The sequence below is a fragment of the Podarcis filfolensis genome (genome assembly GCF_964270895.1).
Source record: "Podarcis filfolensis genome assembly, chromosome: 13".
Classification (NCBI taxonomy): Eukaryota; Metazoa; Chordata; class Lepidosauria; order Squamata; family Lacertidae; genus Podarcis; species Podarcis filfolensis.
Genome location: NC_139615.1, coordinates 12165414 through 12192534, shown reverse-complemented (window position 1 = coordinate 12192534; position 27121 = coordinate 12165414). Strand labels below are relative to the sequence as shown.

Here is a 27121-nt window from a genome sequence, read left to right as displayed (position 1 = left end):
CATTCTGCTTTCCTATGTCTTCATTCCCAAATTACTATAACCATGCTAACGACTAGTGGTTTTTTGCCTTAGGAGATTTTTCGTATTAAGTTTTAATGTCTACTGCCATTCTTTCCACTTTGCAGGAGGAGATGGACACCCGGCCCAAGGTGTCCTCCCTGCTCAACCGCATGGCCAATTACACCAACTTGATGCAGGGAGCCCGTGAACATGAGGAGGCTGAGAATGTCCCTCCAGGCAAGAAAAAAGCTATCAAGGTAAGGAGCTTGGTGATAGTGAGATACGTAGGCAGTTAGAGGTGGTAAGCATTTGAAGGTAGTGAATGAGTTGATGTCCAAAACTGAAAGGAGCTGATGCTTTCGCCATGGCTGCCCTACAACTATGGGGCTTCCCTTTCCTGGAGACTTTCCAGAACAAAAAACTGCTTCTTGAAGTTTAAAACACCTTTTTGTTTGACATGGATTTTAGCCGCTGGTCTTAAGGCAGCATGAGGTAAACCTCAAAAAATATTTTTGATTTCTTGACATTTGTTTGAAATTTGTAGGAGCCAGTTAAAAATAAATACATCAGATCAATTAAAAGCCCTACTCAGAGTTATGCAAAATGTTCAGATTCCTAAGCCACCAAATTAAGCTCTGAGGTATCTGAGTAACCAGGTACCCAGGATTTTTCCCTAGTCCTGTGAGCAGGGCTTTAGTTTTTATGTGTTGCCTATTTGCAATTGATTTTTAATATGACTTACTATATGTGCAGTTTAGTGCTGTTACCTGCTCTGCACTTGGGGGCTGGGTTTGTCTGGGAATTCAAACAAAGGGGTGGGGTTGTCAAAGAGAAAGTTATCTGAAGGCCGAGTAGCAGAGAAGTCGCAGGTATGCAAAGGAAATCACGTATGCAAAGGATGAAGAGCAAGGTAGGGGCAGCAAAGTGGAGTAGGTTTGGTTTTGAGAGCTTGTCCTTTTCCTTCCAGTCTCCACAGATGGGCACATTCATGGGAGTCTATCTGCCTTGCCTGCAGAACATCTTCGGGGTGATTCTCTTCTTACGGCTCACCTGGGTGGTGGGTACAGCTGGCGTGTTGCAAGCCTTTGCCATTGTCCTCATCTGCTGTTGCTGTGTGAGTTCCTCTCTCCTACTGTCTGAATCATGTCCTGGTTTAGGGGTTTTAATGGCTTAGAGAAGAAGATTGGAGTGAGCAGTCTGGACCACAGCATGGAGATGGGGGCTAAATCACACTTTGTGACTTTAGCAGGCCACAGCTGAGATCCTAATGTAAAAGTCATAAGATTACCCTTCTTCCCACATGCATCCAGCTGCGTCATGAGGCCTGTGATAGATTTTATTTCCACAACTTGTCAGATTTTCTTTAGCTGTAGTTGTATCTTATGGGAAATTGCCTATTGTCCTATCTAACAAGAGTATAATTGCACAACCTAATGAATGAAAGCCCTTTAAGATTCTGTGTTTTTCTTCTAAATCCTCCTGTGGTCTTTTCTCCTCCTCAGACTCTGCTAACAGCCATCTCCATGAGTGCCATTGCAACCAATGGAGTTGTGCCTGGTGAGTACTTAATATCTAAAGAGCTGTCTTCTCCCACACTTCCCTGCCCACCAAATACATTCATCTTCAAAAGCAGCCCTGAGTGCTCTCACCATCAGAACTTAACCAAGTAACTACTTGGGAAAGGTGCTTTTCTGAGGTGGTGCCCAAATGGTGGAATTCTTTCCTTAAACTTGTTCACCAGATACCAATGCTATCTATGTCAGATGACATTCATCTTGTCATAAAAACACAATGCCTTCTTACAGTATTTGAGATCCACATAAATCCATTGAGATCCACTGCTTTGTTTTGTGCTACTCACTGGCTAACTCAGTTGATCATAACCTGTTGGTTTGTTTAATTTCATTTGGGTGCTGTCCTGACAAAATTCTAGAAATAAAAAGTTCCTCTACAAGCGGATGTTTAGGATGTGTAGGAAGTGCAAATGATAACCGTTTTCCCTATCTGCAAAGTCTCTTGACCTCCTACCCACTGCTTTATTTCCTCTTCACAGCTGGGGGTTCATACTTCATGATCTCACGAGCTTTGGGGCCTGAGTTTGGAGGAGCTGTTGGACTCTGCTTTTATCTGGGCACCACCTTTGCTGCTGCAATGTACATTTTGGGAGCCATTGAAATCTTCCTGGTAAGTGTTCTGCTCCCCTAAAATTAACGAGATGCAGTGCTCCATAGTTGTGAAACAGGTGCTATTCCACACAGCTGTGGCCACTTCCAAGCAGCCTGACAGCCTTGAGCGGAGTGAGCACTTCTGCTAATCTTGCAAAATCCATGTTTTTCCCCCCTATCTGCTGACCTTTCTAAAAGTGACATGTGTCTCTTTCTTCCCTCTCTCAGATGTACATTGCCCCTGAGGCAGCCATCTTCCATAGTGAGGATCCCTTGAAGGAGCCAGCAGCCATGCTCAACAACATGCGGGTGTATGGCTCAGCCTTTCTAGTGATTATGGTGCTGGTGGTGTTCGTGGGTGTACGCTACGTGAATAAGTTCGCCTCTCTCTTCCTTGCCTGTGTCATCGTCTCAATCCTGGCCATCTATGCTGGGGCCATCAAGTCCTCTTTTGCACCTCCCGACTTCCCGTAGGTTATCAGCATACTTGGATATGATTAATTGTGATACTTGGATATGATTCATTGTGACTTCTCTTTTAATCAGTCTGGGATGTCGCAGATCCTACGAGAAGTTGTTGGAATATGTAGTTTTGTGAATGTGCATAGAGTTGTCTGGTGAAGGGTTAGGGATCTTTGGTCACAGTTTTTTTTACAAGACTGCAACCATCTCTCCATAGTTAGATAACTTCAGTTTCCCATGCCCTTGGGCAACTTAAGGGTTGGGACTCTCAAATTTGTTTGTGCATGCCTTGGCCTCTTTATAGCCTAACAGGTTTGTTCATCTTTTTGTGTCTCCTCTCCATTCAGCGTGTGCATGCTGGGGAACCGCTCTCTCTCCCGGCACCACATTAATGACTGTGCCAAGACGGTGGAGCGTGACAACATCACCCAGCACACTGTCCTCTGGGAGTTTTTCTGCAATGCTACCAAGCACCACAATGCCTCCTGTGATGATTATTTTCAGCACAACAACGTCACCGTTATCCAGGGTATCCCAGGGCTGGCCAGTGGCATTATCACAGGTGAGAGATACCTTTCCTTCCCTGTCAACAGTACACTTGGTTTTCCTCATGTTGGGACAATCCAAGAGGTGTCCTACACACTGTCTAGATAAACAGCTATTTCCCTTCCCTCCCTAATTCAGGGCCTGTGTTGTGTAGTGGCCATAAATAGCAACTGGGTGTCCTTGGGACAGTCACCACCTCTTAGCCTAACCTATCTCATAGGATAGCAAGAAGTAGTTTGTAGACCACTGGAGGAAGGGTGAGATGATGATGACAGCAATAATCGTGGTGGTTCTGGTGGTAATAATAATGGTATTGATAATTGCAGAGAATCTTTGGAGCAGCTACTTGGTGAAAGGCGAAATAATTGAGAAACCATCATTGCATTCAGCTGATGTGTGGGGAAGCCTGAATCAGCAGTATGTGCTGGCTGACATCACCACTTCCTTTACGCTGCTTGTGGGCATCTTTTTCCCTTCAGTCACTGGTAAGAGCTACGTTGTTGCTATGTATTGTTCAGAGGTGTCTCCAGAGGCAAACCGTTCCAGAAGTGTAGATAGCCAGCTTTGAATCTGGGATGCTTGTACTTAAAACACAGGTCTTTCTGTGGACTCTTGCAGTTTTCAGCAAAGCACCCTCTTTCAGCCTAGGAGTAAGGACTTAATATTGCCCCAGCTGTGAGCTGGGCTGGATGCAGCTTTGTTGCTGCTGTTCCCCTCTAATGGCCCCGTTTGATGCAATATCGTCTTTCTTCATATTGCCCAGCATAAGATCAACTATTTTTTTTCTTTTACATCAGGGTAATAGATCATATGCAAAAATTATTCAAAGGTTCAGTATAGTTTCTTAGCAGTACCTCCTTTGGTCACAGAATTTTGTTTTCTTGCCCTCAGAAAATCTTTTTTTTTTTTTTTTTTTTTTTTTTGTCTTCACAGGAATCATGGCTGGATCAAATCGTTCTGGAGACCTAAAGGATGCCCAGAAATCTATCCCCATTGGTACCATCCTGGCTATTCTCACCACCTCCTTTGTGTGTATCCTTCCTGGCAAATGTAGGGTCAAATAAACAAGGGATGGATAAGGGTGGGATGGAGGGATTTGGTGCCTGTGTGGGAAGGATGGCTGCCCTTTTGCATCCTTTGCTGTCTTGCAAGAACATCTTACTGCTCCTTGACCATTTGACACATCAGATCTTAGCAATGTAGTGCTGTTTGGGGCATGTGTGGAAGGTGTCGTGCTCAGAGATAAGTAAGTAGTAACTTTCCCTAGTGCCACAGTTCTCAGATATAAATCAGACGTGAAATTTCTATTTTGGATTCAAATTTTAAGCTGTGTTCTTAAAAGGCAGTTATGGCTACCAACCTGGATGGCTTTAAAAGCAAATTAGACAAATTCATAGAGGAGAGAGCTGTTAACGGCTACTAGCTATTATGGCTGTGCTTTGCCTCCACAGCTGTAGGCATTAGTGCTTTTGAATACCAGTTGATGAAAGCCACAGAATGGGAGAGTGCTCTTGTGCTTGAATCCTGCTTGTGGGTTTCTCACAGGCATCTGGTTGGCCAATGTGAGAACAGGATGCTGGACTAGATGCGTCATTGTGACTAAAAATGTGGGGCCCTTTTTAGGGGCAGAGTCTCAACCCTTTGGCACATATTTCTGGCCCACTCATTTCTCAGCCATGCTGGATACATGCTGTTAGCCTGGATCCAACCCACAGAAAGGAAGCTGAAGAGAAAACTAAGGCTGGAATCCTATATCTGCTTTCCTGGGAGCAAGTCACATTGTACTGACTAAACTCATAGGATTGTACTGTTAAGTTAGTTGCATCTATTCCTTTTGAAACCAATGGAACAAATGCAACTAGCCTAGTTTGGATCTAATCCTGCATCTTCTGATTTCTCTGTGTGCTGGACCATTTGTTTCTGCTGGATCTTTGTACTTCTCACTATTAGCCCTTAGACAGATACCTAATGGCCTCACTTTTGCTTCTATTGGATAGGTTTGGTGATACAGTGAAAGGGAATCTGGTGGTCGGGACCCTGTCCTGGCCCTCCCCTTGGGTCATTGTCATTGGTTCGTTCTTCTCCACGTGTGGAGCTGGGCTGCAGAGCCTCACCGGCGCACCCAGACTGCTACAAGCCATAGCCAAGGACAACATTATACCCTTCCTGCGGGTAAGAGTGACAACCGCTTATTGACTTGCTGCTGAAAAAACCTTGGTTTGTCCCAAGTAATCTGTTTCCTTATTCACTCTAGGTATTTGGCCATGGAAAAGCCAATGGAGAACCCACGTGGGCCTTGCTTCTGACAGCAGGCATTGCAGAACTGGGGATCCTCATTGCCTCTTTGGATATGGTAGCACCCATCCTTTCCATGTAAGTGCCATATTTATCATGGGTTAGAGTCTCTAGGAATTGTACACAGCTGAGACTATTTTCTGTTCTCCCCTAGGTTCTTCCTGATGTGTTATCTCTTTGTCAACCTAGCCTGCGCATTACAAACTCTGCTACGCAGCCCCAACTGGAGACCCCGCTTCCGGTACTATCACTGGTAAGAGGGCCACACTACCTAGTGAGTCGGAGGAGGAAGGACATTGGCGAGTTCTACAAACAGAGGGGGGAGAGAGGGTGCAAATTCAGACTCCTGAGTTCTGTGTCCTGTTGTACAAAATGGGTTTAGCATAAAATGAGGGAATTGGGGCTGGACTCCTGGCCTGTGTATTTGGTATGTCTGCTGACAAGTACAAAAGGTTCTCTTGAATGGAATCCAGCACCCTGAGACTCTGGGCTCACATTTTAAACAGCAAACGAAATAAACAATAGTCTGCATGCTTTCCTCCCTTCCCCCTTTCTCTTCTTGTAGGGCACTCTCCTTCATGGGCATGAGCATCTGTGTGGCACTCATGTTCATCTCCTCCTGGTATTATGCAATTGTTGCCATGGTGATAGCTGGAATGATCTACAAATACATTGAGTACCATGGGTGAGTGTCTGTAACCTTCCAGAGCTCTAGCATTCTAGCCCTCTTTATCCAGCCTCTTACTCCACAGCCGGGGGAATTCCTTGCAACCACACTCACTCACTCAGTCTCCAGTTGGGTGAGAGCGGAATCATTTCCTTTTTGGAACTTTTGCTGAGATCGTGAGGGTGAAGGTTCAGTTGTGGGTTTCTGAGGCTCAGGCTCAGGAAATAGACGATTGCAGCCAGAAGTTTTGGGGCCTTTTACCTTCAGTTGCAGGATTTTTGTTTTCTTTTTGTGAGAAATGCAGGTCAGAGGGCATGAAGGCTTGGAATCATGATCCCTTTCTTTGAATGTTGAGGTTGGAAGTCACCACACCTGACCTCTTTTGTGATGCAGCCTTGTCCTCCTGCCTCCTGCATGATTGCCTTGGCCGCATTTCCCCCTCTGCCAATGCTTATGGAAAGGAGGGGCACTGAGTGACTTGGCTCTCCTTGAGCTCATTTGGCTGAACATTTTCTGCATCCCCCAGGGCCGAGAAGGAGTGGGGCGATGGCATCCGTGGCCTGTCCCTCAGCGCAGCCCGCTTCGCCCTGCTGCGTCTTGAGGAGGGGCCACCCCACACCAAGAACTGGAGGTAGGAAGAGACTTGATGCTTCTTCGTTTTGCCATGGGTTGTGTGTGCCACATGCAGAGACCTTGTGTATTTGTGTGCATGTGCTGTGGAGTGCTCCAAACGTGCACACAAATACGCTCTTCTGGGTGGCAGCCTGAACCCACCTGCTACTTTGCTCCTTGTATGTGCATTTTGGACTTTCTTTTCTTTCTTAGGCCACAACTGCTGGTGCTGCTAAAGCTGGATGAGGATCAGCACGTGAAGCATCCGCGCCTGCTCACCTTTGCCTCTCAGCTGAAAGCTGGAAAGGGCCTCACCATCGTGGGCTCCGTCATGGTGGGCAACTTCCTGGAGTGTTACAGTGATGCACTGGCTGCCGAGCAGGTGAAGCCCACTGCTACTCACTGGATTTCATAGGTCAAATAGGAGGTGTAGGCACTGGGGTTGATCTGGCAGTCAGGCCATCAGACTTAGAAGCCCTACTTCCTGATCCTAAATGAAGAGGACAGTTGTGGTCATTCAGGCTTAATGAAATGGGATTATTCCTTTCCAATATTCAGCAGATGCAAGAAATGTAGGAAGCTGACTTGTACTAGTCAGACCATTGTTGCCTCTAGCTCAGTATCATTCACACTGACTAGCAGTGACTCTCCAGAGTTATAGATAGGGATCTCTCCCTGCTTTACATGGAAATACCTAGGATTGACCTCCATTGCCGTATTAGTTCCTGCTGCAGAAACCTCCAGTATATTGATTTTAGAGACCATTTCCTCAGTAATATCCCATCTCCATAATGCCTTCGACACTGAAGGACAAACTTTTAAATACTTAACCAACTTAAGTGAGTTGGAGTTCAGCAACACAGGATTTCACTGTGGCAAAGCATTCACCGGGTTGGGGCACAGAGTGCTCTCCATACTAGTGCCCTCCAGCAGCCTTAATGTTTCTTGTTTCAGACCATCAAGCACCTGATGGAGGCAGAGCGGGTGAAAGGCTTCTGCCAAATCGTGGTGGCTGCCAAAGTGCGAGAGGGCATCTCCCACCTCATTCAGTCCTGTGGGCTGGGTGGCATGAAGCACAACACGGTTGTCATGGGCTGGCCCAACGCCTGGCGCCAGAGTGAGGATGCCCGTGCTTGGAAAACCTTCATTGGTAAGTCCTCTCCCATAGGGAGGTGAGAGGGAGGGCTTCCTCGGTCAAGGGATCCATATTGCATTACTCTCTCTTTCTACCCTGCAGGCACTGTCCGAGTGACTACAGCTGCTCACCTCGCCTTGCTTGTGGCAAAGAACGTGTCCTTCTTCCCTAGCAATACAGATCCTTTCCCCGAGGGGAGCATTGACGTCTGGTGGATTGTTCATGATGGTGGGATGCTGATGTTACTCCCTTTCCTCCTCAAGCAACACAAGGTGCTGGCGGGGGGGTATCACTGGGGGAGATGAATCAGAGGGGAAGGTAAACCGGTAGATGGGGCTGCTAACCCTCTTTTCCCACTTTAAAGGTGTGGCGTAAATGCAAAATCCGCATCTTCACTGTAGCCCAGCTGGAGGATAACAGCATCCAGATGAAGAAGGATTTAGCAACCTTTCTCTATCACCTCCGCATTGAGGCAGAGGTAGAAGTGGTGGAAATGGTGAGAGACAAAACAGGCAGAGGAAGCCAGGAGGGGTTGGGGCATTAGTTGGTTTTTGTTTTTCCTGTGGTCAGCAAGTTAGGCGTCACATAGTCAAGGGCAGGACTTGGAAGATTGATTGGTTAATAGAGAAATGAGGTAAGGGCTTGGACATATGTTGGATATAAGAAGCTTTTCCCTATCTACTAGAAATCATACCCTGATGCCCCCTGTTTTTTCAGTGTTCACCTGTAACTTCAGGCAAATTGTGAATTGTCTTCCTGTCATCTCTCCCCTCCCCTCCCCTCCCCTCCCCTCCATAGTAACAGGGCGTAGCTACTCAGATCTTTGTTGTATTTGTTCTCTGCCTTTCAAAGAAACTACTAGTTCTTGCTTTGTAAGCCACAACATTCTGTTGCTCAGAGCATATCTACAACTGTGCAGATTCCTAGAGAAAGGCACACAGACTAATGCATGCATCCAGTTCTGCCATTTTGTTGCACTAGGAAGAAATCTGGGCATTTTTGTGCACTCTGAATGTACCAAAGCTGGCCAGAGGACAGATCGTCTTGGCCCCACTCTGTGTATGAGTTTACACTTTCTTGTCTCCCAACAGCATGACAGCGACATTTCTGCCTACACCTATGAGCGCACGCTGATGATGGAGCAGCGCTGCCAGATGCTGCGGCAAATGCGTCTCTCAAAGACGGAGCGGGACCGAGAGGTGAACTGGGCTGGGATAAGTGGGAAGGGAAGGGCTGAAAGATTAGCACTTCCTAGTTTCTTCTTCACTGATCTTCCTAGGTGCTCCCCATACAGGCGCAGCTGGTGAAGGACAGAAACTCAATGCTGCGGCTGACCAGCATTGGCTCAGATGATGACGAAGAGACTGAGACTTACCAGGAAAAGGTGCACATGACGTGGACCAAGGACAAGTACATGGCATCCCGAGGGCACAAACCCAAGACCTTGGAGAACTTCCAGGATCTGCTCAACATGCGGCCGTAAGAATCTGCCAAGTCCCAGGACGCTTCAGCCCATTTCTGTTCACTTAACTCTTTCCTGAAGTTCTGTCCTGCATTTTATGGCTTCCTGAATCCTCTTGGATAGTAACAAATCTTATTCTTTTTTTTTGTTCAATCCTAGCATGCTTTGGGGTCACACTTCTGCTTCTCTGTGGCAAGACCACCTTTGACACTTTTCTTTAGGGTTAGGAGTCAAAAGAGAAAAATGTCCTTGCTACTTCTTCACATTTCCAGCTGCTTCAATAACCATACCATCAAATGTTACATTATTTCCACTGCTTCTATTTTGGCAGCATAAGGCCATTCTGTTTGTTTCCCATCTCCAGTGTGGTCCAGACCCTGTTGGCCTCTTAGATTGCTGCAGCTGCCATATTGTATCCATTCCCTCCTCCAATCCATATGTGTCTTAGTGCTTTCTCCAGTTTTCCAGAAGCCAGATCTCTGAGCCAAAGCTTCCTGCAAGTGTACATCCATAGGCATGCCTGGTCTTGGTGACAATTTGTCTCTTCCTTCCTACGACCCAGGGACCAGTCCAACGTGAGACGTATGCACACAGCTGTGAAGCTCAATGAGGTCATAGTCAACAAGTCCCACGATGCCAAGCTGGTACTGCTCAACATGCCAGGCCCACCACGTAATCCTGATGGTGACGAGAACTGTATCCTTTTCTTCAGGGTCCTGTCTTTTGCTGGGATGCAAGAGGGATTGGCGGTGGCAACAGGACTGGGGTATGTGTGTATATGAGAGAGAGAGAGAGCGCGCTATTTCCTTGACTGCCTTCTAACTGCAGATATGGAATTCCTGGAGGTCCTAACAGAGGGGCTGGAACGTGTGCTGCTTGTGCGGGGTGGTGGCAGCGAGGTCATCACTATCTACTCCTAGGGGAGCGAGGAGGGCTTCCTCCTGATAGACTCTGTTCTGTCAAATTGACATCTGCTTCCTGCCTGTCACCACCTGCAACTTGATCTCCCAAGGAGAGCAGCTATCAGTGTCACACCTCCTATGCTTTCTTTTCCCTGTGGCAGTTTGGGGTTCTTCAAATGGGGCAATTTCCCCTATTTGGAGACTAGAGTTGACATTTCCCCATGCCTTCCGTAAAGGTACATGCCGGAAACTGCATAAGCTTGTCACGAAAGGAGATTAGACTGGATTGGGCTGGGAGATGGCTGGATCTTCCCTTTAAAAAGCGTAGGACTAGTGAGGCAAGTATTACTTTGGAGGGATTAAACAGAGCAAAAACATAGGTTGCTTCCACCTTAAGAGTTAACTACTGCTTCTGCCCTCTGGTGGGCATGACAAAAATGGAGCAACAGGGTCCTCCTACTGCAGAGACTGTTACATTTCATTGTTGAATCAAGAAGAGAAATGATTGCTGCTTGGAGGACCTAGAGGGAGGGAGATGCAGCCTCCATTGTGCCACTTTCTTCTGGTCAGTGCCAAAGTCTTTCTGCTTTATTTCCCTTGAAATCAAGGGGAGGGACAGCATTTAGGAAGATGGAACTGACTCTTACAGTACTTATCTCATACCCTAATCCCTTGAGGGATTCCAAAACTCAAATTAATTGTTGGCTGGGTGTGGGGGGAAGAGTTGACTCTTAAGCCAGGCTGCAGGTGGCATATTGATGGAGGGACATACATAACTGTTCTACTTTCTTTTCCCTATGGTCCTCACACTCCTATCTGGGCAAGGAAGCTAAACCAATTTGCCAGGTCCTTCTCTGTAGCGTCTGGTTGCTGTTATAGGTTGAGAGGAAAAGGAGACAGCAGCCTCTCCTTTCTAAACCATAGAAAGAGAAGCAGAGCAGCAATGTCTCCTGACCATTGTAACATGCCCTCCCTGCTCCCAAGTGGCTGACCTTCTCTTCCCTCAAGCTTGGGCCAGAGAAGGCTATTGTGACCCTATCTGTGTCTATACCGAGGACCCACAACTTGCTGTTTTTTGTGAGTGTTGGGAAATAAGTCCTTCCTACCCCTACAGAAGCAAACACTGGAAAAGGTGCTGTGCTGTTTTGTCCAACCCAATTTCAATGACGGATGTCTAATTCTCCTCCTCCTCCCACCACTTTGCTCAAGTATAGTATGCAGGGACCACTCCTCTTGGGGGTAGCCTTAAAGCAGATTCAGCTCCAGCCTCTCCTCCACTTTTATTTTAAAAGGGAAGTTCATGTTAAGTACCTCACCTCTTATTTTGGGGGAGGTCTTTTAATTTATTGGGGGGGGGAATGACCTTGTTTACATACAGCATCAAGTTTTGGGGTGTGATTTTTTGCTTCCTGAATTATGTAAAGAATAAACTTTTTATATATAATTCTTTTTTTGAAGTTGTGATGATTCATTATGTCGCATTCATTCAGTCTATACCCGCTATTTTTGTGAATCTGTTAACTGATTAGCTTCTGGCATATATACCTATACTTGGGTCCATTCCAGTCTGGCTATGGCACTGAAACTTCCTTGGCTGACCTGGTTGATGACATTTGCCAGAATAAAGGTGATGCATGTGAATGGCAGCGGCGGTCAGAGCAGCTGTCGGCATCCCCCCCCCCCAAAAAAAATAGCTCAACAACTCTGGGCAATCTCCCATTTCCTTAATTTGGGGTCCCAAAAAATATGGGTCGTCTTATACACAGAAAAATATGGTAGTTATGGGAGGGTACTGTTTAGCACCATGGGAGGTGTCATGTGGTGTCTCACAGGGTTCCATCTTCACCTGCATGCTGTTTAACATCTATATGATGTTGGTCATTATCAGGAGAGCTGGAATGAAGTATCATCAACATGCAGATGAAACCTAGCTCTCTTTTACTACAAATACAGTTTTATATTTATTTATACTCCATCTTTTTCTCTGACGGGACTCAAGGTAGCATACAGCTCTCTCCCCCATCAGGATGAGGCAGCAGCTGAGATATTAGACTGGTGCTTGGAGCGGGTAACAGATTGGATGTTGAGCTTAATCCTGAAGACAGGTGTTGTGTCCAGAGTTCTCATGTCATAGGAGGCGGGGAGACTGCCTGTTCTAGACAAAGGAGATGCAGGGCCATGCCTCTGGCAACACAGAGACCCTCCCAATATTGCTGTCAGGTTAGGGAGCCTTTCTGCACAGGCCTCTACATGCATAGCTTTCTCCAGAAGCTGGAACTATGCACAATTGGCAAGGCAGAGGTGGGGTGCTCAAAGGCATGGCTTTTCTACATAATTTACCTTTTCATCTGACTAATATTTGAAGGGGGCCCCTGTGTGCTGTGTATGAAACAATAGTACCTTATTGTGAATATTTTCAAGGCACTTAAGCGTCACCTCTCACCCCACGTGCCTCATGCCCTTTTCCAGACTATTTTGGAATCTTAAGAGCCAGGAGCACCGTATTTACTTGAATGTAATATGCCATCGAATCTAATGCGCACCCTCATTTTCACGACATAATTTGGCAAAAAAGTGCACATTACATTCATGTAAATACGGTATGTGGAACAGAGGAAGCAGCCTTCCTTATACCAGCTCATCTAGCTCTGTACTAGCTACTGTCCTTGGCTCTCCAGCACTAGAGTTCACCTGGCACCTGCTTTTTCTAAATGGAGAGTGTAAAGACCTGAATGTGTGCCATCACAAAGTATGATCAGTACATGTACACATTATGTAACATGAAAATGAATGCTAAATTTATCAGCATGTAGAGCATCCTGTACCCATTTTCAAGAAAGCTGTGTAAACATTAAAACACATGTGCATAACACTTTTATTCTGCTTTCACCACAACGGGGAAGGTGAAAAGAGCATGTCAGGATAAGCCTTCTGCTCCTCCCTCGGCAGAGAACACCAGTCTTTCACATTCTGTCTGCATCTTCATCTGCTATTCCACATAGCACCACCACGTAATTAGGACCCAGCAGTCTTATTAGGAGTGATGGCAGACGAGTATTCTACAGTAGCGATCCAGACATCTAAAGCAGCAGTTGGTTTCTGGAACTGGGTTGGGTCATAACACTAGACCCCCACCCGTGAATTCCATGCGCTGGCCATAAAAAGAAGGAAGTGTTGTCAATAAACCTGAGCAAGCATCATCATAGCTTCACGGTCCTTAAAATAAGGCCCCCAAGCACTGGGACAAAGACTATGTTAAACATCCTACCATCACTGCTTTAGTTTTAAGCACCGAGATTTTGTAGCAATAAGAATCCAGAAGGGACTGAAGTGCTGTTCCATGGACATTGGTACAAAACATCCCCATCCCCCAGCCTTTTAGAGTACACCATGGGCAGTTAGAACATGTCATCTGAGTGGGGAGGGAGAAGATCACCTCCATTCATAAACAGGTATTCTTCAAAATGTCAGACCCTCCATACTCACCTCAGGTGGCTCAATAAAAGCTAGCCAATCAGAGGCATGAGTTGGCAGCAGCCCCATTGATTGGCATTTGTAAACCGCCAAGGCCAACCCTAAAAGGTTGCCAATTAGGTACACCAGGCCCTGCAGGAACTTCTGGCTTGAACTCTCAAGTAATTTGAAGGCTGTGGGGACAGCAGAAAATAAGTCAGAGGCAGACCACAAACATGCAGCACAGGCCCAGCTTGCTGGCCTGTTTTCACTTCTGAATATTTAGTCAAACAAGGTACAGTGGTACCTCGGGTTAAATAATTCATTCCGGAGGTCCGTTCTTAACCTGAAACTCCTCTTAACCTGAAGCACCACTTTAGCTAATGGGGCCTCCTGCTGCTGCCACGCCGCCGGAGCCCGATTTCTGTTCTTATCCTGAAGCAAAGTTCTTAACCTGAAGCATTATTTCTGGGTTAGCGGAGTGTGTAACCTGAAGCGTATGCAACCCGAGGTACCACTGTACTAACTACAACAGAGTTAACATCTGTTAGCATGTTAGAAAACTATCCACACAGAGACAGAAAAGATACCTAGCCATTAACCATTCAGTCACACGACAATGGATGAACCCAGTTAAGCATTTCCTACTGTTGAGGAAAGTTAGTGAGCAGAAGGTTCATCAAGCATTAGGTATTTATACTGAAGAATCCACTTCTGAACACCCACACTTCAGATGAAACGCTGTATATGAATTCTCCAGGCCTATGTATAGCGTTTTAAAACAGACTACACAGTGCATAGCATTCTCCACTTCTATTGGTGCTAGATGATTGCTTAACTTCAATAATAGATTTGCAAGAACCCCTGAGATCTGCACCTTTTACCTGGTATGTCCAAATAACCACTACAAATGTACATTTGTACATTTTTGTATTACTTTCTCCTAATTACTTGTTATCCTCTAAAGGTTTGCAGAGCCATATACTGTACATAAATTCCTACCGCATTTATTCTTGCAGCAACCCTGCGCATCTCTAGCGGATAAATTCACGCACACATACCTCATTCACACAACTGTTCCTGGATGACCATTTGGGGATTGTATGAAAAAACGGGAGTAACCATTGCTTGCACCAAACCACCATACCTTGCCCCTTACATCTAGCTATGCACGTGCAAGAACCCTCCCTCACTGGAGGAATCCTTCAATTCCTCATGTACACTGATGCAATCCAAATTGGGAGCAGTTTTACCATCCCTTCTGTTGGTGTGTACAGGACTGTTCTGCATTTTCCTCAAATTCCCAGAATGCAGTCTTTTCAACTGGGATCCCAGACAAATCCCATGAGGCAAGAAATGAAGAAAGCTTGGGATAAAAACATACTTACTGGCAGAGATGGACATGAGTGCTTGGATGGGCCTCCAGGCCATCATACAGACCATCATAGTGGGGAAGATGGAGATTGTGTTGCCTGCCATGTACATGATAAATAAGTTCATAGGGATTTGCTTCAGGGGGCCCAGAGCAATATCCCAGCAGCGCTGAAAAGGTGGAAGAGAAAAGAAAGTAGAATCAAAGAGCAAACTTTATTCACGTTCACCTGGCCTTCTTCAAAACTCACATGAAGAGGGTATCTGGCTGCAGTGTTCTGCTCAGCACAGAAAACCAAGAGATGCAGTGGCCAGCCCGCCCCCCCCCCATTCTTGCACTGCACTACCTTTTCTACTAGGATGCGATCCGTTTCCTGGACGCTTGTGTCTGGCACCTGCTTGTCTGAGTAGCCGATGGGATAGAGGGTGTCTCCCTGGCCACCGCTCCGATCACTCCGGCCTCTGGAAAGAGAAAGGGATGGGTCACATCTGAGCTAAATTCATATACCCGCCAGAGACAGAGCTACCCCTGGAATAAAGCTAACTGCTTACACCGGGAGACGATATAGAGACCTCCAGTTCAGTACATACCTGCTCCCACTGCCTGGACCACTCAACTCAATGGCCCATTTGAAACGCCGTCCGCGGTTGGTAACTAGCCCCCCAGGGATGCTCATCGCTGCCTAAGGGAGAAAAGAAGGTGTAGACAGACACTAAAAGAGAACCTCAACCAGAGGTTGAAGACCTAAGCAGCTTGACCCTTCCACATACTTCCAGTGACTCCCAGGAAATCACAAGCTTCTCCAATGTACCCTGCCTCCTTCCCATCTCCAGCTCTGATAAAACAATCATTTCTCAAGTTAGGGGCTAACACTGAAATGGAAGCCAAGAGGACCCTGGGTTTGTAGATCATGTCAGCTAAAGATTCCCGGAGTGGTTTAGGATGAATTGCAAGGTCTCAGCCTCAATTCCTTATCTCCAAAACAACGTGAAGTGCATCATATAGAATGCAGGATGAAATGTCAACAGCAGCCTAAGACACTCTTCTCTGTCCCAATCCCACACACCTTGCACACCCTGATAAAACTATCCATTTCACTTGTGTAATAGTATTTCTGATCATCTAACAAATCCACCTTCAAACTTCCCTGCTTCTCGTTCACCTATTTCTCTGCATCCTGAAATCACTTGCCCCTCACAATCCATATAGGAATCTTACCAAATAGCCCTTTAAACTGATAAATGCCCCCAGTCTCCCACCTACTGACCTGATAAAACATTCAGTCTGCTCTCCCAAACTACAGTCTCTGAGCTGTCATGGGGCCTCCCCTGACACCTTCGAAGCACCCCCATTCTCAGCTTCCCTAACAGTTATGAAAGCCTGATCCTATTCCTTTCTCAGGGTTGTCAGTACCATTAGGCAGAAGTAGCTTATTGTGAGCGTCGTGACAGCCCATTGTTGTTGATATCTGCTGTATTATTATATGCAATGATTATTGGAGACGCGACACACAGGATCTGCTTACAGATTTATTATTATGAATTATTATTATTTTACTGATTGCAGCAAAACATCTTAGGCCAGCCTGGCCCTCCTTTCAATCCAACTCATGCATCCCATGACTGCATTCTTTTCTCCTTCTCTTCCCTTGACCCACAGACCCCATCAAAGGCTTGGGGAGAGGACAGTTTCCGCCATCAAGCTTTCCTAAGCCACCGCTGCTACATATTCCAAATAACATTCTTGCTGGGTTGATCACGTATCAGCTTTTGCTCACTATCAAGCCTGCTTGGAGGCCTGGTGTCAGGCCTAAAGGCAGGGTGCTCCAAGCACGAAGAAGAGCTCATTTTCAGCATATAATAGGCATTACATGCAGTACTTTGAGATTTGGACTGAGGTGAGGGAGAATCAAAGTAATAATGCGCATTGTCTCATCCCCCCAGAATAATAATAATAATAATAATAATAATAATAATAATAATAATAATAATAATAATTTTGAGGGGGGAGATATAGGAACGATATAGTATCTGGACTCGTTGCTGTTGCCACTAAGAGGGGAACTGCAGCTTCAAGCGAAGGATCCAGTGGGGAGGGACAAAGATACCACCCCCTCCAAATCAGAATCATCCTTCCCTGCAACAAAACCTGCTGGGCCCTCGGAACAGCCCCTGAATAGGATCGCCTACCTTTGACGTCCTCGCTGCCTCTTCGGAAACGCTCTCGCCCCGCTGCCTCTATGGCCCCGGCCGCTTCCTGTTCCTGTTTCCGGTGACGTCACCAAGAGTGGAAACCATGGTAACCCCTCTCCCCAATGACATCGCCCTTTAGGAGAGAAAACGATTCTCCAATAGTAAAAATAATTTGCTTTGCATACGTGTGCGTGCACGCTTCGCCCCCCCCCCCCCAGGATATAGAGAAAAGGAAAAGGTCGCTAGACACACAAGCCCTCCACTCTTCCGGGTCGACATTAATCCGCTTCCCTCGCGTTCCGCGGATGCCGCCATAGAGGTTCCGAAGAGCAGAGCGGCACCATTTGGTTACCTTTCGGAAGCGAGCCTTTGCCGGAAGTCCGGGCTTCTCGTTTGTCTAGCCGCTTGCCTCTCCTCCGTCTCTATGGGCTTGATTGATCCGTGGGCTTGTTCAGCGTCTTTCCTCGCCGCACGGGTGCGCAGCCAACTTCTTCAGCTATGAGAGTCTTAGTGGGTGAGTTAGGAAGGGGCCTGGGCGGGGAAGGGAGCGTGGGTGGGGGTGGTCCAGAAGACCTTGTTACTGTTACTGTTATACTCTTATTATTATTATTATTATTATTATTATTATTATTATGCAAAAGAGGTTTGGCTAGCTTTTGTTGCAAAGGAAACCGGGAGTTGGGTTGCTGTTTGGAGGTTGTGATTTGCAGCCAGCTTTGAGTTGCAGGCAAGCAGAGTCCAGGGGCATGGGCACCACCAAACGGGAGCCACTGGAGAGCATATCCTTCCTGCAGGCGAGCAGACCCCTGAGCAGAATCTGTGGGTTTCATGTCCATTATCTCAGGATGTTGCTGGCTCTCCTTCCTGGCTGGTTTTTATGCAGAACTTGGGTGACCATCTGTCATGGATGCTTTAGCTGAGATTCCTGCATTGCAGGCGGTTGGACTAAATCAGGGGTCAGCAAACTTTTTCAGCAGGGGGCCGGTCTACTGTCCCTCAGACCTTGTGGGGGACCAGACTATATTTTGGGGGGGGGATATGAACGAATTCCTATGCCCCACAAATAACACAGAGATGCATTTTTAATAAAAGGACACATTCTACTCATGTGAAAACACGCTGATTCCCAGACTGTCCATGGGCCGGATTTAGAAGGCGATTGGGCCAGATCCAGCCCCTGGGCCTTAGTTTGCCTACCCATGGACTAAATGGCCCTTCCAATTCTACAGTTCTATGATCTGGCTGTTTAATTTATCGTTATACTTTTTCCAAAGAGCTCAAGGTGGTGGACATGGTCCTCTTTCTCACAGCATCTTTGCAAAATAGGATAGTCCAAAATACAACTTCTGGCCCATGACAACACCCTGGCTGAGTGGAGATCTGAACCCACAGCCCCATGCCCAGAGCTCTTGACGATTTCACCAAAGCCGTGCCGCCTAAATAAAGGGCAAGTGTCTTTACCTGGCAAGCGAGGAACAATAGCGTCTTCCACCTGCAATGCTTGTTTTAGAGGCTACCACCTTTTCTTTTTTAAAAAAAATAATATTTATTAAAGATTTTTTAAAAAAATTATAAAAAAGAGAAAAAACAAGAAAAAAGACAAAACAGAAAAATAGAAAGAAAAAAATACATCCATCCTTCTCAAATTTTTAACTTTCATTACCTTCTTTCTTTGACCTCCTCCTCCTCCCCTTTTCTTGTATCCTGGTTAATAATTATCACAGCAAATCCTTTCCATAGTTCATAATATTTTGTCCTTACATTACCTTAATCTATTTTCATCTTGTCTTATAGCAAACCTTAAAACTTAAAACTTAAATCTTATTTTTACCAACTTCTCATAACCATATCATTAGCCTAATTCTTTAAACATTTTTACTAGAACCAAGTAGTTCCATTTCAACATTCTTCTAACATTCATCAATTATTTTAAAACAGTCCTAATGATAAAAAAAAGGTAAGACAATCCAATCTTCATCCAACGTCCCTTCCTCCTGGTCCTGGATTTTGTCAGTCCTTTTTGTCCCATTGATCTAGCGCATTAACCTGGTATCCTTATATCCGAGGCTCTCAAGTCTCTTCCATGTCCCTTCCACGACTCTTCTTCATGTTTTCCTTTCACTCGTGGGAACTCCGGCTTAGTAATGTTTTTGACCCTTTTCAGCAAATCAGCCCTATTTCCATAGTCCAGACTAAACTCCATGTGGTATTTAAACACCTGTTTCAGATTCCCTCCAAAATTAAGAGCCCCCACAACTCCAAACATCTGACGGCCCATTACCAGACTCAGAAAGTCCAAACATCCCTGCATAGGAGGGTCAATCCAACCCCCCATTTCCAAACCAAACCAAACTTTATCCTTCCAAATCTGGTTTCTTCCAAATTCATTTATCAGATCCAAAGGCTCATGTTCCTGCAGGGCCGCAACTTCCTCCGTTTCTGGCACCCAGGATTCAACAGCATCCTCTTCTCTCATCTGTGCTGTCATAGCACACTCCTGTTTTAATTCCTGGGTAGGCTCCATGTAGTTTCCTGCTGCCAGTTCAAAAATTCTGGCCGCATTAGTCATCAAATCCGTCTTCTGGCTTAACTGATCCAATAGGGCATTTATTTTACAGAAAGCACCCAACAGAGCTTCTGAAAACATTGTCCTACAAGGTCACAAGTCCTTTCCCACGATTGTAATCTGTGGCAGCTGCAAGCTCCTGAAATTAGTTACAGTTTCACAGTCTCCCTCTAGGGGGAAAACTTCTGTTTATTCTTTATTCTCAGAACAATAGCAACAAAGTTTCTTTTTTAAGATATTCTGTCAATATTTGTTCCTTTGAAATGCGAAAGGAAACAATGGAATCACAATATTACTTTTCTTTTAGTTGTCTGTCAAAAACATTTGTCTCTGGTCAATGAGCTTCAAACGTCAGTCCTGACACTCCGCTCCAGGATCAGGACGGTGGAAAGTTACTTTAATTTAAACTCACTTCTGCAGGTTTAAACAGTCCAAAAAGAGATCCCCCTTCTTCTCCTGCTACCGAAGGGGGGGTTCCACGATTTTAAATGATGAAAGCCAATCCTTTAAGTAATTTTCTAAGCTCTAGTTTACGTTGTCTTTGCTTTATTCTGACTACAAAGAAACGGAAGGCTGACTTCCTGTTTAGACCTTCCCGTTTCAGTACCAAATTGAAGTAAATTTTGAGTCCAATTCCTCTCTACTAGCCAGTCCTTATTTAGAGTCCAGTTGTTCAAAATTTAAGTACTCACGGGTGATTCTTTAGATGCCAAATTGTCCCAGGAAAAAGGCAGCGCTCTCCGGCAACGGCTATGCGGCTCCGCGGAAAAAGCAGTTGACTCACGGCACCGCGCCACTTCCCCCTCTTCGCTTCGGAGCCCGTTAATGGGTTCCTTTGCGGTTTGGGGGGCGCTAAGGGTGCCCGCCGAGTCCCATGGTCACAGGCTTCATCCGCCTGTGATTTTTTAATGGGTCCCCGCTTCGCCGTAGCGGGAACGACCCATTTCGCGCGGAGCTGGTCCCTCCAGTTCAGAGGGAGTCCGCCATTGCCGATGACGCCACCCCGGAAGTCGCTAGAGGCTACCACCTTTTCTACCCAGGTTCTGAAGGAATGAAAGGGACACAGTTACCTTTCTGCCTAACTTATTATTTATGTATTAAATTTGTTAGTTGGCCAAAGGGATTTACAGTGAAGGAAACAAGCAGACAACACCCTCCACACCACCCCCATACAATAGATACATTAAAACCAAGAGGAAAAAGAAATGCATCTCACCCACTTCAAAAAGGTCACAATTAGTTAAAGTCCAAAGCTTGGTTGTAGAAGAAGGTTTCTTTTAGTTCTGGTCTGCCTGAAACAGAAACATTGCATGGGGTATGTGCAGACATGTTGGACTAGATGACCCTTGGGTCCCTTCCAACTCTATGATTCTGCAGTGAAATGTCTCCATTGCCCACCTGGCTATTGATTTGCCTCAGGTTCTCAGTGATATTAAGCATCACTCACACAGCTAATGCATTCGTCTGTAATCTTATAAAGTCGGGTGAGGTCCTGTAGAACATTCCCTTTATGCTAGGCATCCCCACACTATTTCACAAGCTGCAAGTCACCCAGAGGGGCTGGGGGAAACCCAGCCAGATGGTTGGGGAATAAATAACAAAATTATCATCATCATCATCAAAAGTTTATTTTTAGGGTGGAAGGTACTCTGTACATGCATAGGACTTGGCTACAGGATTTGTTTGTTTGTTTGTTTGTTTTAACTCCTAAGCACATCTACTCAGCAGCAGGTCCTATTAAATTCAGTGGGACTTACTCTTTGGTAAATGGGGTTGGGATTACAGCCTTACTCAGTTTGAAAGGTAAAGCCTCTTGATTATTTGGGAGGGGGTAATTTTTTGTGTCACCCACTACTTTTCCTCTGATTGCCTGGTGAGCTGTCCCATTATTTCTCTGTATATAGCCATTACTTACAAAAATAAAATCCTTTATATAAAAAATGCAATTACATTTTTTTCATATTGAAATTAGGTGGTGGGACTGGATTTGTTGGCAGAGTCTTAACCCAGTTGCTGAGGAGCCGAGGGCATGATATCACCCTGATTTCCCGCCATCCCGGAAAAGGGAAGATTACCTGGGTATGTGATGAGGGATTATTTTAAGCATGTGCAGAATTTCCACAATTCCCTGGCTCTGCTGCTGTGCTTTTAACCTGGGGGTGGCTAACCCTTTTCAGCCCCGAGGGCCACACCACCACCTTCCAACTCCTCCAGGGGCCACATGCCGGCACACTGGACATGACCTAAAAGGCACAAATTACACTGCCAAATTACAAGTGGCCTCCAGAACAGGCTTCAGAGAGGCGGTAGGAGGGGAGCCACAATTAGCCGTTTGTTGTTCTTTTAACTTAAGGGTGGGTACCTCAGGCCAGAAGCCCAAATGTGGCCCTATGAGGTTCTCTGTTAGGCCCTTGGGTTTCTCCCGAGGCCACATCCTATTCCAGACACACACATGCTAGGTAGCTGTAAAGTATTGGGGCCAGTAGAACAAAACAGAAAAGACAGTTTCACTCCTACCCCTGGATGCCGAGTTGCATATCGGTAGAGAGAACCAATCAGGAGTGGGATGGGCAAATTTGAGTGGCAGGGGAGGTGCTTGTAGCTGGAGAGACTAATGCTACACATTCCTCCTCCTCCTAGGATGAAGTTTCCCGCTTGGGGCTCCCTCCTTGTGAAGGTGTGGTCAACCTAGCTGGAGAAAATGTCCTTAACCCCCTACGTAGGTAGGTCCCTGGACGAGATCACTCAGGGTGATTAATACGACTTTGCATCTGATCCTGATACCTGTATTCTTAGCTGTAGTATCAAAGCTGAGCCGAGGGGAAGGAACAAGCGGTTGACAGGGCAGGTCCAAGGGACAGTTGTCAGAGGTCTAGTGGACAGAATCAATTCCACCTGATCGGTGGAGGGTGAAAGGGATTGCTCCCACTCAGGGTGGTCCAGACTGTGGGCCACATGTGGAACAAAAAATTAGCAAGCTGCTTGGAGATTTGTGTAAAAGCCGTTATGTATAGAGATACAAGGGTAGTTTCTTCCAATGCTGCAGGTGGAATGAGTCCTTCCGCCAGGAAGTGGTTGCCAGTCGGATAGAGACCACAAATACTTTGGCGAAAGCCATTGCAGGAGCTGAGCACCCCCCTTCTGCCTGGATCCTTGTCACCGGCGTAGGTATTTACCTCCATGCTAGCTAAAACTGTAGCTTCGCTATCCACTTGGTGGTTGCTGGTAGTGAAATAACTGTGGGGACAGAGTGCATTCCCTGAATCTTGGGAGCTTGTGAACATGCAGTGTCCTATGACTCCACAAGCAATTTTACAAATATGAAAAGAAAATGGTATGCCAACACTTAGAAGTCTGAGGAAGGATGCAGGCTGCAGTCTGTTTCAATGTTAGGGATGCTATGGAATGCCCACAAACATTATGTGTGCTCAGGTGAAGGTGTCAACAGTAGAATGACCGACTGAGAATATAGGTTATGTAAGGGGGTGAAGAATAACTCCTCACAGGACCTGGGGACAAGGAGGGGTGGTGTGCTGTTGGCAGTGGGGGAACACATACGCAGGGAACCTGGGAGGTCCCATGAGGGCAGGAAATCCAGAGCTGGCTAAAGGCAGAGTGGGCTTACCAAGGATTTAAAGTGATTTTTAGAAGGGCTTAAGTGAAGGATGTGTCAGAGAGATAGAAGCCTAAGAGAAAGACATGAAACTGGAAAAGAAATAAAAGGAAACAAAAGGGCCCTTTAGGATTGTCACTTCCAAAGTTAAAAGCAGTTGGGGAATTTAGGAAGCCTTAATACAGGTTTCTTGTGACATAATTATTCAGGGTTGGCTAGTTAGGTAAAATCCGGGTATAAGATAAGTCACACTATTGGTAAAAGGTGTGTCCCAACCTCAGGGTACTACAAACCCAGCCCCACCACTGAATACACAGAAGAGAGTCCTGGCGGAGACTTTGATTTCTTTTCTCGCCTGGTGACCCGTTGGGAGGCAGCAGCGAAAATCCCCGGTGACGCCACACGCCAGGTGGTAGTGAGATCTGGTAAGTTGGGGGGTAAGGGCCGACAATGGAGAAAAGGGCATCTTTGGAGACATGGGGTCAGCTTGGATGTGGCATGTGAAAGCCCAGAGACATGAGAGACCGAGGGTGAGATCAAAGCTCTCACAGCCTCAGTGTCTGTGTGTCTGACTCTTGAGGCTGATATTCCTTCATACAATGTGGGTGAGAGTAGCAGGTGCTTACAGGCTCCTGTGCCCCAATTCAGCTGTAAGAACTGTGGTCTAAAGGCATGATTTGCAGCGATCCCACTGAAGCCACAGGCTTGAGACCACATGGGAACTCCACCAAAACCACCATTCCCCTTTCCCAGATTCTATTAAGGATGTGCCACGAATGATTGTACACTCGAGGCAGATGGGAAGGGTAAGCATCCTGCTCTTCTCGCTGAATCAGCCATCTGGCTCCGATAGGGCCAGCACGCTTTTCCTCTTTGTTCACTGTGAGTGTGATTTAACTTCCAGACCTGTGTAAAGCCAAGCCCAGGAGATGCTTCTGTATAAGCTTGTACAAGCTATAACCCTGTGCAACTCACCTGCATGGCTTCCCTATAAGTGTTTGCCTTTTGCCAGTAAGCTTGCACTCCCTGAGCAATAATTTTTATTTGTTCTCCGTCTCTTTGCCTCCAGGTGTGGTGCTGGGCAGAGAGGGCGGGGCTGTTGCCCAGATGTTGTGGCCCTTTCGCCTTGGCCTGGGAGGCCCCATCGCTTCTGGCCGCCAGCCTTTTCCCTGGATCCATGTGGCCGATTTGGTAGGCATCCTGGCCCATGCGCTGGAGCGGGAGGATGTCCGGGGGATCCTGAATGGCGTTGCACCATCCGCCGTTACCACCACCAATGGGGACTTCGCCCGGGCTATGGGGTCGGCCCTCCAGCGGCCTGCCTTCTTGCCTCTGCCAAGCTTTGCTGTGTCAGCCATCTTTGGCCCTGAGCGGAGTGTCATGCTGCTTGAAGGACAGCGCGTGATACCCAAACAGACTCTGGAGAGCAACTACCGCTTTGCGTTCCCTGATCTTCCCTCTGCCCTCCAGAATATTTTAACCTGACCCAGGAAAAAGTGTGTCTAGTAGTAGTACCGTATTTTTCGCTCAATAAGATGCACTTTTTTCTTCCTAAAAAGTAAGTGCAAGTGTCTGTGCGTCTTATGGAGCGAATGCATGGTCCCTGAAGCCAAATTGCCCAGGGGCAAAAAGCAGATCATGCTTTTTTTTTTTTTTTGAAAGAGGGAAGTGGGTGTTGAAACAAAGCCGCTGATCGTTTGCCGATTGGGGAGAGAGATAAGGGACACTAGAGATAAAGGAGGCTGCCTGGGAGGGAGGAGGTAAAGACAGCAAACATGCAAAGGGGGGAAATAGGAAGACTAAAGCAATAAGGAGAGAAATTAGAAGAAAACAAGGAGCAAAAAACTGCTCCAGCTAAGGAAAAGACACTACACTAAGGCAAACAAGAGGGAAGGGAGTGTTCAAAGGAAACAGCTGATCGGTGGGATCGGAAGAGAGATAAGGGATGCTAGCAGAGGCTGCCTGGGAGAGGGGAGGCAAAAGCCCATGGATCCTCAGTATTTTTAGATTGGGTCACCCCAAATTCACCATCAGATAACATAGCATGTCCATGGCTACAGCCTGCACCCAAAAAATCATGCACCCACTGTTTCATGGGGCCACAATGGCGCAAAAATGTGGTTACAAAGCACGGATCCACATGGATCCTCAGGATTTTTGCATTGGGTCACCCCAAATTCACCATCAGATCACATGTCTGTGGCCACAGCATGAACCACAAAAATCATACATCCACTGTTTCGTTCAGAATATTTTTTTTTCTTGTTTTCCTCTTCTAAAAACTAGGCACATCTTATGGTCAAGTGCGTCTTATGGAGCGAAAAATACGGTAATTCCTTGGTAGATAAAATCTGCTGGTTTCCTCGCACTCTGCTGCTTTATTAAGTTTCGGTTCTGTTAGTTTTTGCTGACAACGCACACAGGAAAAAGAAGCTCGTGGGCACCTTAAATACGGATTGTTGCCGACGCTTTTGTTAAGTCGTTAAGGTTCCCCCAGATTTGTGCGTGTGTGTGTGCACATTGTAATAAGCCAATCAAAGGCTTTAAGTGCCTGTTTCCTTTGGCAAGAGGGGGTTCAAATGACAAAAGGCACAGCCACTTACTCAGGGTGTGTGTGCGAACATGCACAAACATAAAATTTGTTTTCTTTTGTAAGAATAAAAGCTGCTGGTAGTTAAAATAGCATTGTGGAAAGGGGATTTGTTGGCACTGTTGTTTGTTCTTGAGTGGAAAGTCTGTCGCACTTTCTGCCTAATGTTGAGTCAGACAGTTGGTCCATCTTGCTCTGGACTGTTTACATTGACTGGAAACAGCCCTCCAGGATTTCAGAAATGGAGTGTTTCCTAACCTTCCCTGGAGCAGCCAGGTATTGAACCTGGGAACTTTTGCAAACAAAGCAGAAGTTAAACCACTCGGCTGTGACCTAACTGATGATCCTGCCTGGGACCCAATCCACAGTCATGTCTTGGTCTGCCATCTTGATTCAGAATGATGCCTGGCATTCAAACAGGGATGATGACTGGTGCCCTCACCCCAGTAACCCTTGGGCCCAGTTTTGTGAGACTCTCTTGAGAGGTGGCCGAACCTGTGTCAAAAAATGGATAAAGTCCTGCCAAGCCACATTTCAGTTTGCCATCTGGATTCAAAATGGCACCTGCACCCAGACGTCAATGTACAGCTTCCCACCCCACCCTCACCTCAGGAACCCTTGTGCCACATTTTGCAGTGGTGTCTCAAGAGGCAGCCAAATCTGTGACAAAAAATAGACAAAGTTACATCAAAGCAATGTTTGTCTGCCATCTTGATTCAAAATGGTGTCCAGTGTCCAAATGACAACGAAATCTGCTGCCCCATGTTGGGAACTCCCTTGCCAAATTTGGCGAAGATATCTTGAGATGTGACTGAACCAACGCCAAAAGAAAAAAACAGGTAAGTCACACCAAACTTACATTTTGGTCTTCCATCTTGATTCAAAATGGTGGTCGCTGACCAAACATTGATGAAGAGTGCTACCTCCATCTTGGAAACTCTTGTGATAAATATGATGACAATATCTCAAGAGGTGCCCAAACACAGAGAACAGACAGACAGATGCACCATTCTCCAATATATATATACGTAATAGATGATCTTCATCACCTATTTCAATCACACAAGGACCAGAATAGCCACACAAAAA

The 27121-nt window shown here is 46.2% G+C and overlaps 3 protein-coding genes across 14 annotated transcripts in view; 2 read left to right on the top strand and 1 right to left on the bottom strand.

Moving 5' to 3' along the window:
- The window catches only part of SLC12A6 (solute carrier family 12 member 6), a 42384-nt gene extending 30694 nt beyond the window's left edge, over positions 1 to 11690 (top strand). For 6 of the 12 annotated variants that reach the window (XM_083581374.1, XM_083581377.1, XM_083581378.1 and 3 more), the window contains 22 exons: positions 126 to 257; positions 968 to 1114; positions 1503 to 1557; positions 2054 to 2184; positions 2394 to 2635; positions 2975 to 3189; positions 3500 to 3658; positions 4107 to 4205; positions 4362 to 4419; positions 5171 to 5345; positions 5428 to 5546; positions 5623 to 5721; positions 6034 to 6153; positions 6662 to 6766; positions 6961 to 7129; positions 7702 to 7897; positions 7985 to 8154; positions 8247 to 8378; positions 8974 to 9081; positions 9177 to 9361; positions 9907 to 10040; positions 10173 to 11690. In XM_083581374.1, coding sequence (XP_083437500.1) covers positions 126 to 257; positions 968 to 1114; positions 1503 to 1557; positions 2054 to 2184; positions 2394 to 2635; positions 2975 to 3189; positions 3500 to 3658; positions 4107 to 4205; positions 4362 to 4419; positions 5171 to 5345; positions 5428 to 5546; positions 5623 to 5721; positions 6034 to 6153; positions 6662 to 6766; positions 6961 to 7129; positions 7702 to 7897; positions 7985 to 8154; positions 8247 to 8378; positions 8974 to 9081; positions 9177 to 9361; positions 9907 to 10040; positions 10173 to 10264 — 3042 coding nt within the window. In that variant the 3' untranslated portion in view covers positions 10265 to 11690. Of the gene's footprint in view, positions 1 to 125; positions 258 to 967; positions 1115 to 1502; positions 1558 to 2053; positions 2185 to 2393; positions 2636 to 2974; positions 3190 to 3499; positions 3659 to 4106; positions 4206 to 4361; positions 4420 to 5170; positions 5346 to 5427; positions 5547 to 5622; positions 5722 to 6033; positions 6154 to 6661; positions 6767 to 6960; positions 7130 to 7701; positions 7898 to 7984; positions 8155 to 8246; positions 8379 to 8973; positions 9082 to 9161; positions 9362 to 9906; positions 10041 to 10172 lie in introns of all 12 variants that reach the window. The other 6 variants (XM_083581376.1, XM_083581369.1, XM_083581373.1 and 3 more) reach the window with 1 other exon arrangement.
- Positions 11691 to 13103: 1413 nt separating this feature from the next.
- Positions 13104 to 17405, bottom strand: EMC4 (ER membrane protein complex subunit 4). Its single transcript, XM_083581539.1, has 6 exons — positions 17261 to 17405; positions 15662 to 15753; positions 15418 to 15532; positions 15088 to 15241; positions 13733 to 13893; positions 13104 to 13397 (listed from the first exon to the last, which is right to left on the bottom strand). Exons 2-6 carry the CDS (start codon positions 15745 to 15747, stop codon positions 13362 to 13364), a joined length of 552 nt encoding a protein of 183 aa, XP_083437665.1. The 5' UTR covers positions 15748 to 15753; positions 17261 to 17405; the 3' UTR covers positions 13104 to 13361.
- Positions 17406 to 17535: 130 nt separating this feature from the next.
- On the top strand, positions 17536 to 26118 carry SDR39U1 (short chain dehydrogenase/reductase family 39U member 1). Its single transcript, XM_083581522.1, has 6 exons — positions 17536 to 17777; positions 21802 to 21908; positions 22470 to 22552; positions 22876 to 22997; positions 23724 to 23867; positions 24512 to 26118. Exons 1-6 carry the CDS (start codon positions 17762 to 17764, stop codon positions 24925 to 24927), a joined length of 888 nt encoding a protein of 295 aa, XP_083437648.1. The 5' UTR covers positions 17536 to 17761; the 3' UTR covers positions 24928 to 26118.
- Positions 26119 to 27121: the final 1003 nt, after the last annotated feature.